The sequence below is a fragment of the Lottia gigantea genome, assembly GCF_000327385.1.
Source record: "Lottia gigantea unplaced genomic scaffold LOTGIsca_1, whole genome shotgun sequence".
In the NCBI taxonomy this organism is placed as follows: Eukaryota; Metazoa; Mollusca; class Gastropoda; family Lottiidae; genus Lottia; species Lottia gigantea.
Window position 1 is genome coordinate 4943122 of NW_008706746.1, and position 15238 is coordinate 4958359.

General features: G+C 34.0%; 1 protein-coding gene across 1 annotated transcript; it reads left to right on the forward strand.

The window, feature by feature from the left end:
• The first annotated feature begins 6125 nt into the window (after positions 1-6125).
• LOTGIDRAFT_202998 (hypothetical protein) lies at positions 6126-14186 on the forward strand. Its single transcript, XM_009045679.1, has 3 exons — positions 6126-6187; positions 11643-11853; positions 12483-14186. The coding sequence occupies exons 2-3, from the start codon at positions 11656-11658 to the stop codon at positions 13488-13490; spliced, it is 1206 nt and encodes a 401-aa protein (XP_009043927.1). The 5' UTR covers positions 6126-6187; positions 11643-11655; the 3' UTR covers positions 13491-14186.
• Positions 14187-15238: the final 1052 nt, after the last annotated feature.

The window sequence follows — 15238 nt, forward strand, 5'->3', positions numbered from 1 at the left end:
TCTATAGGGAATGTCAGGAATTCGCCTTTTTGGGAATCCGATTCTAAAAATCTTCAAAAGGTGGGATCTCCCACACACTATATAAAAAATCCTTAAATTTGCCAGGAAATGTCAAGAAAAAACGCTTCCGGGCTTAAAAAAAACAAATGCAGAGCCACGTGAGGTTTGTAGGTGACATGAATATCGAGACTAAATTTCATAGAAGTGATTCAAAAAAGTGGTGGCCAAATTGACTTTACACCGGTTGACTATAAATAGCCATCCAATGGGACAGCGATTATCAATTATTTTCGTACATTTTTCTGAAAGGAATTGCAAAAAAGCGTTTCTAATGAACATAAAAAAACATTATAATGCATGTAACGCTATAGCCTTCACAGCTAATAATGTCAGTCTCTAGAGAAATTAAAGTTTTAAAAACGGGTGGCAAATAAAAAATGAGGGTGGCGAATAATTGTTTGCCACCCGGGTGGCGAATATCCTCGGCCTATAAAAAAATTATGGAAGGCCGATGCGACATCAATGCCAATGCCAAATGACAATTCTTTATTGCGATTATTATTAGCCTAGTAATGGACAACCTAGAACATCACTGTTTCTCTTGTGGGGAAACCTTTTATTCACCACAAATCCCTAATTTTTGTATTAATTGTGGGGGAAATATGGGCAAAACTATAACTATAAATCTACAGCTTTTGATTAAGTGACCTTAAGTTTATTTTATTTATCAATTAAGAAAGTTTTGAGTAAACTACAGCTAGTCTTATTACTTAGATTGTGTGCTATGTTTTGTGTTTCATTTTGATAAATAAATTCATATTATGATATGACAGTGTTTTTCAATTTTGGATATAGTTGGGGACGAAGTGGCGTAACTAGACTTTTTCATTCAGAGGGTGGTGGTGATGATGGGGGTGGTTGGGGGCAAGACTTGAAATGAGAGGGAGGAGTTGTCTCTTGCGACAATCCACGCTAAAACCATTTGATTTCATCTACAGTCGCTATCCTCAATCTATAGTCACTATATACTTACCCACTATCATCTACAATCACTATCCTCTATCTATAGTCACTATACACCAAACTACTATCATCTAGAAACACTATCCTCTATCTATATTCACTATACACCTACCCACTATCATCTACAAACACTATCCCCAATCTATAGTCACTATACACCTACCTACCATCATCGACAATCACTATCCTCTATCTATAGTAACTATAAGCCTACCAACTATGATTTACAGTCACTATCCTCTATCTATAGTGATCATACACTTACCTATCATCTACAGTCACCATCCTCTATCTGCAGTCACTATACACCGACCTACTATCATCTACAGTCACTGAAGTAACCATACACCTACCCACTATCATCAACAGTCACTATCCTCTATCTATGGTCACTAAACATAACCTATTATCATCTAAAGTAACTATCCTAGATACAAAATCACTATACACCAACCTACTATCATACAGTCACTATCTTCTATATATAGTCACTATACACCAACCTACTATCATCTACAGTCACTATCCTCTATTTATAGTCACTATATACTAACCTACTATCATCTAGTCTCTATCCTCAATGTATAGTCACTATACACCAACTTACTATCATCAACAGTAACTATCCTATATACATAGTCACTATACACCTACCATCATCTACAGTCACTATCCTATATCTATAGTCACTATACACCTACCTACTATCATCTACAGTCACTATCCTATATGTATAGTCCCTATACTATACACCGACCTACTATCATCTACAGTCACTATCCTCTATCTATAGTAACCATACACCTAACTACTATCATCTACAGTCATTAACCTCTATCTATATTCACTATGCAACTACTTACTATCATCTACAGTCACTATCTTCTATCTATAGTCACTATACACCTACCTACCATCATCTATAGTCACCATCCTCTTTCTATAGTCACTATACACCGACCTACCATCATCTACAATCACTATACTATATCTACAGTCACTAAACACCAACCTACTATCATCTACAGTAACTATCCTATATATATAGTCACTATACACCGACCTACTATCATCTACAGCCACTATCCTCTATCCTCTATATTGATTGTAGATGATGGTAGGTGTATAGATAGAGGATAGTTACTGTTGATGATAGTAGTAGTGTATAGTTACTATAGATAGAGGATATTGATTGTAGATGATGGTTGGTGTATAGTGACTATGTATATAGTATAGTGTTCGTAGATGATAGTAGGTTGGTATATAGTGACTATAGATAGAGGATAGTGATTGTAGATGATAGTAGGTTGGTATATAGTGACTATAGATTGAGGATAGCGACTGTAGGTGAAATCAATTGCCCCCTCCCTCCATCTCATTTGGGGATTTGTGGTGAATAAAACGTTTCCCCACAAGAGAAACAGTGATGTTCTATTCTAGGTTGTCAATTTCTAGGCTAATAATAATGATATGGCGGGAAAGGAAGAATAAGGGGAGACAATAAAAAATTGTCATTTGGCATTCAGCATTTAGAATTGTTGTCGCACCGGCGTTCCATACAAAATAATCAAATTTTACATGATTGTTGACATGCTTGTTTCTGCTTCAGGAAAAAAAATGAATAATCCGAGATGACGACCTCGTTTCACTGTTTGTGAATATAGTGCGAAAAAGACTGACTTAACATTCTGTACGCAGATCAAAATCTAAATTATCTAACTTGATCAACAAGTGTATACATGTATATATATTCATCAGTTGGACTTACCAGGTGACAAGACTAAAGAACAGAATCTCTATACAAGACGATATATCCACGCTTCTATGTTCATAATTACTTAGTTTGATGAATTTTAACTGGATTTATTGGGCTATAAAGGTGTTCTCTTGTATTGTTATGTCCATTGATGCACAAAGACTCATTTGACCAGTTTTTTGGTCACCTTCCTACTGTCTGACTACACATTTTCATATGAATTGAAATACCAATTACAAATTACTACTGAGATTCTTAGATTGCCTTTGGGTTGATGAAAATGTTAACCATTGCAAAAGTTAATATTTGTAAACATGATTTTACAGAGGGTAATTTTCAGTCCGAAAAGGAGGTCACTTGCACGAGAATTTTCTGGGAGGGAAGTGTATTCAAATGTATAATCACTGGTTTCCCTGGCTAATAGGCTAATAATAATCGCAATAAAGAATTGTCATTTGGCATTGGCATTGATGTCGCACCGGCTTTCCATAATTTTGTTATAAACTGATTAACATTGGTAGAAGAAGAGTAAGTTAAGATATAAGCTTAATAAAGCATATTATAAGAACCAGAATAAGTTCATTTGTAATATTATGCAATTTCCATAACGTCTTGGGCGACCTATACTAGGTCTTCTTTGTTCTACCAATGTTAATCAGTTTATAACAAAATAATCAAATATTACATGATTGTTGACATGCTTAGTATGTTCTATACTATACTATATTTACAAACAGTGAAACGAGGTCGTCATCTCGGATTATTCATTTTTCAAATGTATAATCACTGAACCAAATATTTCTATGGACCCAAATTTTATTTTGAATATTTATGAAATGAGAGAAAAAATTCAATTCAGACTCAATGTAGTCAGAGAGAGTAAGAGGTAGTATACCTTTAACTTGGAATATTCTATCAGGTATTGCACAAAATATTACACGGCGATATATTTTCTTTTTACACTATTTTTGTCTCTGGTTCAAAGGTCACAGAGTCACGTGATTCTAACAAAACGAAAGTTACGGAGATGCCCAGCACTAACTTACAGTCATTCACGTCATTGTAAAGGTAATTCAATATTGTGTTAAAAAAACACATCTTCGGAGGTGTGGAAAAAATCCCATTAAACAGGTCCTATTTTTTCTGACTCTACTCCAGCCGACAACTATCAAAATACCCACCAGAAAATGAAATGAAATGAATGGTGTTTTACGTACTACTTTTCTGCACCATGTGAGCTAATGAAGACGGCAACGCCATGCAATGAGGGAAATTTTGCCAGGACAGCGGCATAAGCCTGCTCTTTTCGATATCCAACTGTCGAGGGATCTTTAACGTGCACAGCCTGTAGCACACGGGGCCTCGGTTTATTGTCCCACCCGAACGACTAGACGCGTTTTCCATGTCAGCCCCTCTTACCTGTATCGCTGACAAGGGGAAACCATGTTGAAAAATCCAAAGGTATGATCTCGACCTATGCCGGGATTGAAGCCTGAACCTTCAGGTTAGCGAACAAGCGTCTAACTCACTGAGCCACCGCGGCTCCCAAAATACCCATTAGAGGCTGGAATAGTAGCAGATATTTCGGACTAGGGTCATCCTATGAGTTAGCATTCTTTTGAAATGTGAATTGTCACTCTGACTTTGTTAGTAGATCTTACACGGGGTAAAATTATTACAGCTCACTTAAATTGTAATCACTTGTGAGTCGGAATCATAAACGCGTGCAGGCAGATATAATACAAACTGCATGAAAAGATCACAATAGTTGGGTATGTATCAAATTGTCTTTTTTCAGTTTTATCCTTCTTTTTTGTGAAGTTTCTGCTTGGCATTTAATAGGCCGATGGATCCCAATTTATGATAATACACCAAACAAGGGTGAACTGGTTATTTATGTTTCAGAATCCTACGCGCAGAAGGTTTGCCATAATTTATAGATTATTCTTCAGTCACAATATTTGAAAGTTCCCAGTTATCTTCGTCAAACTTTAGATGCAGGAATCTATTATAAATTTTGTCTGGGATAAAGCCAATACCAATAACGTTTTATTCTACTAAACCTTATCACAGCACTTTCATTCCTCGCCTTTATTACTGTCTCTGATGACTTTCCTTTTCTACAACAAAATGCAAGTTTCAGGGATTAAACCGAAATATAGTTTCGAATTAACTGTTTTATTTAGAATAACCAATTTAAAAATGAAACCCAATGTGACTCTATCTTCAAGATTTTTAGTGAAAGCTGTTTTCCAAACTGACATACTAACGGAATATGTTTGATTATGTCACTGAAGATCCCAGGATAAATGGAATTCGAAAACATAAGCTATTGTCTGGGCAAATTAAAAAGTTTTTTTAAATTTTTTCGATTTTTTGTTAAAGAGAATTGGAATATCAGCCTCAAAACAACACTGATAGTCTTAAAATGTCTTTGTGTTGATAAAAATATGCTCTTTTGTAAGTTTACATTGAAAAGAAACTCATTTTAAGATTAAAAGTACTATTTTGAGGCTACTATTCTAATTCTAATAAAAAATTCAAAAAATTCAAAAAGCATTTTTACTTTGCTCAGACAATAATGCAGAAACTTTTCACCCATGGCATACTACACAGAGCATAGCATTGTCGGTCTGCATCATGAGATGATCATAGTTAATTGAAACAAGGATGGAAATAATTCTTCAGGGTAGACTTACATATGAATACGTGTAGTATTTTCCAGAAAATAATTATGAAAGTTTATATCATTCGTTTTAGTATTTGACTTTGACACTTCTTATATATTTTAAGTAGGCTACTGTCTTCGAAAGTTCCTTGTCTCAAAAAATAGTACTGTTGGTTTAGAAAATCTTTGCGATGATAAAAATATAATCTTGAACACACATTTTCACTTCTAAAATTTGTTTTTGTTGTTTTTGGTTGAATTTTTTAAAGGGAAGTGTATTTTTATATTGTAGGCTTAACTTTATTATTTATCATTATGTAAACTGTAGAATTATTTTTTATTTTCCACTTAAAGTCATTGTAAGACAATCAGTACCGTTTCCAGGTTGATACTTCTATTCTAAAAAAAAAAATTCAATATCTCAACGCATTTGCGAAGACAATTATATTTTCTTATAATTGCGAAGCTTATCAGCTGTGTCTGTCCATTGTTAAAATCAATAGATAGTATTAGGTTCTGACAGGTTAGTCCTTTTCTGACAGAAGATATCATACTCAATCACAACAGAACCAGTGTACTGTTAGATAGTCGGTCTACAAGGATACTTCACGCGTCGTTCTGAAGGCCAAATATAAATTGCTGGTTGTTTGTATTTTGGTTGTTCACTCACGTTTACAGAGACCGGTTAGGATAGCTGTCTGTGTAGTTTGTCTAGTTGTAGATTTTGAATCAATTGTCAGGTAAGTGAACTTTGGTGTTCTGTTGCTGTTTTGTGTTCCCATCCATGATTCTGGCTGGAAGGGTTACAGCATCTGCAGGATCAGCAGGCGAATACTATTTGTTCAGTAAATTATAGATGTGATAACGATTATGTTAAATAATGTTACAAACTTGCGATGAGATTGACAATGTAGCATTGGTTTGTATTTACCGCAGATTACAAATAATTAAAGTTTGAATAAGAGATTTGCTATTTTTGTTATGCAAATATTGAAAGCAGTATCTAATCTACTCCAATAGAAACTAATGACTTGTACATCTAAATTTCCTAATATTGAGAATAAAATAAATTTATGATATACCAGTTAAATGTTGGATATGTGCACTCTGATAGGGATATCGAGATACCAAACCCATTGGGAGGTTGTCATTAGTTGTTGTGGAAGATTGGGCATTTCCTGTGTCTCTATCAAGGCCCATCGCAGTATTTCTTTTAATAGTGCTCATATTTGAAGTGCCCTTTTGCTGGCATTCTCAGCGCTTTCAATTGTCTAATATTAGTGAACTGTAACTTCGTATGACTTAGTTGTTTAAATGGAATTCCATATCTATACTCGAATTCATCTGAGACATCACTTGGCACACGTTGTACTCAATATGATGACTACTAATTAGATTCCCAAACTTTAAGAATTTGTTGCATAGAGTTTGGTTAAGGCATTTACTTTGTTTTTTTTTTACCAACACTTGAACCCACAGTTTTAACCTTGAATGAAGGTCACGGTTATGACCTTTGACATTGAAACAACACAGTGCTGACGTCTTCAATTATGCTTTTTTAGGGGTGGGGGGATGTCTTTTGAAATTTACCATCTTTTAGATTATATCCTTTGTGAAGGTCATTCTGACAAATGCAGCTTTAAATTATATATTTGAAACTGAATTGATTAATACTTTAAATGTTATATACTTTAAAATTGCATCTTACCATTTGGATTTTGATCCTAAGGTGAGGTTGAATATAAGGATCCCTTACCTTGTGCAAATTCTTTCACGAAAAATGACTGATATTTATTATTATTTTTTAAAGGTGTAATATGATATCAAACACCTGTAGAAAGACAGTTTCGCCATCCGTTCGACCAATCATATCTTATTTTCACAAACAGGATTTCTTTTTTAGCTAAGCTAATTAGAAATAGCCCACGGTCAAAGTTACAGCCTTCAAAGCTATATATGTGTCTAGAATTCTCCCGAGATTGAAATGACGACTCGTCTTTTTTTAAGACTCCGCCACATATAAAAATAGCAAGTGAAATATCCAGTTTGAGGTATATTTGAAGTGATTTTACGATTTTTGTGTAGTTTTATTTCTGCAGAAAAGATTATTTACAGATATTCAAGATCCAAATCAACCTTTGAAAATGGCGAACCATGGCCTAAATATTTTGTAGTTGAGATGAAGTGAAACATTCTCGGTCTATGGTTTGCAATCCTTGTCTACCAATTTGGACAACTCTAGGCTGATTATTGGTGACATAATTCATTATTATTCCAGACTTTCTTATCGATTTGTTTGGCGTGAATAAAACTAGAGGAAATAAAATCTGATTTATAGTTTTGATGGTGTTAGCCAATTCAATGTCAAGTTGTAGAAATAACAAAGGAATCTATGATGTTAAGAATAGTTCCTGATTCTATATTCTATTCTAGCCTATATTGTCAAGTATAGAATAGAAGTTTTGTGTAACATTTCATACGTAAATGGAAAAACTTTCAGAAAAAATCCAATATTCAATGATTTTGTTTCCAAATAATGCTCCATAATTGACGTGTTACGTCTTTTTGAGAGAAGAAGCTTAAGCGAAATGTGCTCTTCGTAATGGTAAAAAATCTCTTCCAAATAGCCATAAAACTTTCTCTAATTTTAAAAGAATTTATCTCAATAATTGTGATATTAACTGTTAAGGAAAAAACAACAAGTTCAATATGCATGTGACATTTAGCTATTCGTTATAAGTTTTACTGTTAGTAAGCTATATTTATATTCATAAAGACACAACAATGTCAGTACATACTAAGGCTACTTTGATAGGTGGTATCAAAAGAAAGTTTTATTAGTTGATATATATCATATATAATAATTAATACCGTTCCACCTTTGGGGTATGGTTCCCGGCTTTATCAACTTGGAACGACTTTTCTAATACCAGAAAGGAATAAATTCTTGGGAGTTATACCATGAAATCATCTTCACGCTTTTTTACTGTTACTTTACTGATTCGGTCATCAGATCAATTGAATGATTGAATGTTAATACCAATTGATTTACACTCGATTAAAGCTATAATTATATGACCGAAGATTGACCTAATATAATTCCATAGCCTATATGTTAAGAAATATTCTGACATAAATCATTGGAAGAAATTGCATATACACTTATGGGCGTTAAAGTATCGACACTTAATCTTGGCCATTACGACTTATGCAGCAGTAGACAGAATTGATTTTCTATCCATTTAAATTTCTTACAAAAATATTGATGACTGTGAGATAGGCTTGTTTGTTTTTCTCAATTTAAAAGGACAGATGCGCCATTTTTTTTTTACAAATCTTACCTTAGTCTAAGAAACGGAAATTCTTTTTAGAAATAGCTAGTTATTGAAGATATTTTTGAAGGAATTATGCGATTTTCGTACAGTTCTAGTACTTCTGAAGACTATATTCAAGACTCAAATCAACCCCCCAAAATGGCGCATTTGTTATTTTAAGTGGCGTCAGAGAATGATATGAAAGATTCGGAGATTTAATGCGCTGACTATGCAGTGTATTTCTGCTCCAGTGAGAGTGAATTGCTAGTCAAAGTCATGGCTTTTGATACAAACTTTTTAAATGCATATGTCACAGTAGAAACTAAAATCTAGGAGAATTTAAAATCCCCCTAGGACAAAGTCCAATTTTACTTTGTCCTAGTACAAACTACATATTTTTGGACAATACATGTAAATCTGTTATGCTTGACCTATGTTTGAACTCATTCTCTATATCAAGGTACGCAATAAATTAATTTTTGACAAGTCAAGGCCGTTCATGGTAGACGGATGACAATTTTGAATACCCCCATACTACTTTTTAGATGACTATTAAAGAACTCGATTACCTACAAAACAAAAAGACCGAAGCTTCATATTTTCTCTTATAGATACGATCTAAAAGTTCCAGTCACCAGTCCGAAATTTCTTACTTGCATACTTGCCTCCTACAATATTGTCTGACCAATGTCTGAGCATGATCTACAAAACTAGTCCTTTTTCTTTCTCATTAACGAAGAGGACGTTTCATATATGACGTAATGGCCATACTGTTAATGCAATTTCTTTTGATATATTGTTTGCTCATTGCAATTTATTTCCTAATGTCGTAAATTCCAAAACGTTGCCGGTAATTAAATTATTAGGTGTCTGTACTCATCGTTTGTGGTATATTCAGTGACCGGAAATTGACCTTGGTATACTATTTCCTATGAGAGAATGAGCAATAACCGGTATTTCACCCCGTCACATTGTACTTAATGGTTTTACTATGAAGATTTTCTAATGTAATTAACTGATAATATATACATGTGATCTATATATAGAATTGTGCCAGACAATAAGATTTTACAATACTTTCTGTTACCTGCAATATGAGTGTTTTTATATTTTCAATTTATATGTTATATTACTCAAAGGCCCATGAATACATTTCATTTCTGGGAAATATGTATTATTTCAATGTTAAATGACAAAATTGAACTACTCTTTCAAATTGTATAAAAGGATGGATTCGAAAAATAATAATCCAAGATTATGCAGGCGCCACTAGTGTTGTCAAGTAGAGGTTTCTGTGATTAGAGTACATTTATAATCATTGTATATTGGTGATATTATTCGCGATTCCGAACAAAACTAACTGCTTTATTGATGTTCTAGCGAGTATTTATGATTTTTTCATACATACCTAATTTCACGTCAATCAATTGAACTTATTGCCATAATGCTATAGCTACGACACCGATATAAAGATTTCTGATTTTTCACTTTATTTAAAGTGAGGTGGCCCTATTTTGAGCCCGTTTCAGATTGACAATGTATACTTGTCCAATAGAATAAAAACTTGGCTCAATTAAAACTCATTATAGGTCTATGAGCCGATTGTTGAATCGTCGAATAGTACCATGCGTGAACTATCACAATATGCATTTTTCTCCTTTTTCCATGATTAAAGATATTAATACTGCAAAATTTATATCAAAACGTATATTATTTGTATATTAATGGTAATTATTTCTACGTTAGTAACAATATTCAAGATTAAAAAATCGATTCACCAGTAGATGAAAAATGAAACGTAATTAAGCTCAGCATTATGTTCAGCATTAACTATTTTATCTATACTAAATACAAATACAATGAACATAATCAGATTTCATGAAAGGGGTGCTTAATTGATAAAGCTAATTGCAACGAGGCAGTAACGACAAGCTAGAAACTTGAATGTTATTTGTGTGCTACAGGCTGATCACGTTAGAGATCCCCCAACAGTTGGAAATCGATAAAGAACAGGCTAATGCTGCTGTCCTGTCAAAATTTCCTTCATTGCACCCTGCATGGCGTTGCCCGTCTTCATAAGTCAACATGGCGCAGAAAAATAGGGCGTAAAACTCCATTCATTTCATTTTGTATTTGCAATAAGGACGTCATAACCTAATCAAGGTTAATCAAGAACCACTGACATCGGGCGGAATATCTGAATCTCTAAATACATAAGTATAAGTGTTCCCTGTACGCATGCACAGCTACGAAAAATACCTTGAATATTTCTACGCGTTGTAATGCGCATGCGATGCTATTGACTGTTGAATTGAGACGGTGCCAGAACCAAATATCTTTTTAAAAAGTTAGACTGAGATTTATATCAAGCACACTATAATGATGATGATATAATCAGCTTTGAAGTCTTAAATCCAGACGGTTGTAAATAGTTGATAGCGATACAAACGTACACTAAATATATCATTCTATATAATGCATATTTTTGACGTAAAGAGTGTTTTCTTCCAGCAGCCTTCCTCTTGTTAATATACATAAGTTACTCAAGTTCAATATACCAAGTACAGGGAAAAATATTTTTCGAAGCATGTTGAAGACTTGAGCTAGCACTGATATAAAAAGTAAAAGACTAGCAGTATGTTCAACTACCCATAATGATTTTAAAAAGACACTACGAGGTTTTCTTGGTCCAAGCCAATATTCAGGTCATTCTATCTTAAATTGCTCTTCAATGCGCCTTGTGGTTCTTGTTATTGACGAGAAAGTTGCCACTTCTCTATTGTACAACTGCACTGTTTAGTTATTAAACGTATATCCGTATACAACGTAAAGAGACCCCTTTGAAGGTTAATATATTATAATTTCATCCTGTTTTTTTCAGAGAGATCACCACAATGCCAGAAAAACTTACAGCTGTAGTATGTGGCGGTGGAAATGCTGCCCATGTTATGTCCGGTCTCGCAGCATCTCGCGAGAATGTTGATATACGAGTCTTGGATACCTTCTCAGATGAAGCAGAAAGATGGGCAAAGATTTTAGAAAATGATGAAATGGTGTTGACTGTTAATCACCCAGATGGAACCCATGGGGAGGTATGCAAGTTTACAATTTTAATTAGTTCTGTCCGCTTTTAATCATTAACGTTTTCGTCATTGATAGAATGGAGAAATAAAAATACATTTAATTATCATCTCTAGTTTGTTGTCCAATGTCCAAGGTGGGTACATGGTCTGATTTCTCTCTTCGAATTCGTTGAAAATATATTATCATTAATCCGATGAGAAAGGTAGGGTAAGGGTAAGAATAATCGCGTGGTAATCTCATTTGGCTGAGAATGAGTGGATATTGTAGTCGGGGGGCCATGAAACCTATTGGTCCCCCGCTGATCGTATCTAAAGCTCGATTGATTGAAATCTCCCCAGTTTCTCATTATTTGTGATAATTTCCAGCGTAGAAAATTGTTACAGGTTTGAAAATAGAATAGTAATATTTCCGTGCACGATAACCAATTTAAAGGTTAAATAATCAGAATTTAGACTCGAATAACAGTTGATAACGATTTACTATAAAACAAGTCAAATAACAACTTTCGCTGGTATATTTAGGGTTAAAAATATTTTCTAAATGCACCAGGAAATATGACTGAAACGCTATTGAACTATATGAGAATCATCATTCAATTTTTACATGAGATGTGAGATTTTATTCTCTCTTATTTCAGGTGAAATCCAAGCCACATCTTATCACAAATGATGCCAAAAAAGCTTGTGATGGAGCATCAATCATTATCTTTGCTGTCCCAGCTTTCGCTCACGAAGGTTACTTTGAAGCAATCGCACCTTACGTTAAACCAAACACAACCATAGTGGGTTGCCCTGGACAGCCTGGATTCGAATTTCAATGTTTCCACATTTTAAAAGATATAGCCCCGAAGTGCTGCGTTATTGCTATGGAAGGTCTGCCATGGGCGGCTAGAATCAGTCAGTTCGGTAAAGCTGTAACTGTCCTCAGTACTAAAGAATTTCTTGATGGCGTCATTATCCCTGGTTCAAGCAACATTAAAGAACCTTTCGCTTCATTTCAATACCTTCTCGGACCAAAACCAGTATTAAAAAATTATAAAAATTTCTTGGAGCCAACATTGAGTACCAAGTCTATCATGCATCCACCAATAATGTATGGGATATGGAATTATTGGGACGGTAAACCAATGGATCAGAAACCATTATTCTATAATGGTCTTACTGAAGAGGCAGCTGATCTGATGTCTGGTATTTCTGATGAATTGATTGCTACAGCCAAAGCCATTAAAGCCAAGAAACCTGATGTAGATATCAGTGAGGTTACCCATATTTTTGATTGGTTTAAACTTATTTATAAAGATGAAATCGCTGACAAAAGCTCTCTTCTAACGTCGTTGAGAACCAATTCCGCGTATAATGGTTTAGTCCATCCTATGAAAGAAACGGAAGATGGCAAGTTCGTTCCTGACTTTAAATTCCGATATTTGTCCGAAGATGTCCCTTTCGGACTAGTGGTTCTCAAAGGTATTAGTGAAATAGCAGGAGTGGATACACCAATGATGGATAAAGTCTTAGCATGGTCACAAAAAGTCCTGGGCAAGGAGTATCTGGTTGGCAATAAATTGAGTGGAAAAGACGTAGCAACTTCCAGAGCTCCACAACGCTATGGATACAAGACTTTAAATGACTTTGACGTTCTTTTGTAAATAAGATGTTGCTAATCAATTATTCTTCTAACTCGATTGCGGACACGAACATAACAGTCCGTCAATAACTCCAAAATATCCATGTAAGTCGTACGATTCAAAGAAAGTTGCCTTCCATGTAGCCTTGGCTTACTACCAGTCAAAAATTACTCACAAAGTTATTTCCCTTATTTCAGTTAACATTATGAAAACAATTTAAAGTTTAATTTTTGCTCAATCCAACATTTTTTGTATAGTTTTTACTGTTATTTGTACTTTTGTTATTTTTCCAGAATGTTTATATAACTCTTTTCATGGGAAAGCAATAATTTCGATCAGCATTGATAGATAAGATTCAGTTGTGAATGGATTCAGTAGGACTAAATGCTGAAATAACTTCATGCAATGTAAATGATGACATGCCAAACTCTCACACATTGCAAATATAACTTCACATTCTACAAGAGCGTCATTAATAGTTCTGAATTTATTAGCATCGCTAAACACAAAAGGTGAAAAGTACTGTGAGGGTTTTTGAAAGTTTTCGTTTAGAGTTATTTCCCTTGAACTTTGAAATCTTGTTCGACATGTGCTATAACTTGCAACAACAATGTTACAAACAAGTATTATTTTGTTCTGATATTAATAAATTGTTCTTTGTTTTGATTTGATTGAAAAGTTTAAAAGTTAAAAAAAAAAAACATGACAATTAAATGCAAAACGTAAGTGTTTTAAAAAGTTCCGGAAAGCAGCACACCCGATTTAAAAAGGCACTTTCCTAATCGGACAAACTGTCATATCTAAACGATATCTAATTATTTATTGATGTTGTTTGTTGAATAGAACCATCTCTCTCTCCTTCCTCTGAATTATCGATCTTGACAAACAACTATCTACGGACTTGCATTATTTTGATATCCAGATCACACGAAATCATTAAAAAAGATGTTTTGCGATTATGACCTTCCAAATCTTTAAGAAGATCAAATACATTTACAGATTTCGAAACTTACACTCTTGCATTGAAGGGAACAAACTCTTTATTTCTTGATGTGCATTTTGGTCAAATAAATAAAAAGTTTTGACCTTGCAGAATGTCCATTCCTTTTCTGTTAAAAACTGTTTATATGCATCTGGTAAGATTTTATTTATAACATAGATAGTGATTTGACAATACAACATAATATACATATATTTATAAGCACCTGAACATTTATTACTGCTTGAATTTCGTATGTTGATTCCAAATATATGTTTTGATCTAAACGAATCCTCTACATAGCATGGCTAGATCAATGCCAAAAACAAAGTACGGAACACATTTTCAGTTATGTTACATACATACTCGAAAAATCACTCATATGAGCATTGCAAAAAGTATTGCCTACTTCCTAATTTTGCACCCTACTAAAAGATTACAAGATTGTCTTACCTTTCAAGCCGTCTGCATACAAAACCGAACTGGACTGCAGACTGTGTTAGCTATTATTCAACTTAGACACAGAAAATTTGCACTGTATAGGCAAATAGGTACCACTGACCTGTTTAAATACCTCCTTTACAGAGTAAGCAGAAGAAAGGATCAAACGTTTAAAATCATAAAATATTTTACATTCAACTTTGTATGTAATTTGCACCAACAGAACATATTATAATGATAGAATGCTTAGGAAAATCGTAGGAAATTTGAGTGAAAGCGAAATCACCTAATCTATCATATAAACTATTATGACCTGAAAAATATTTTGTTGAAAGGCATGGTCCCAGTT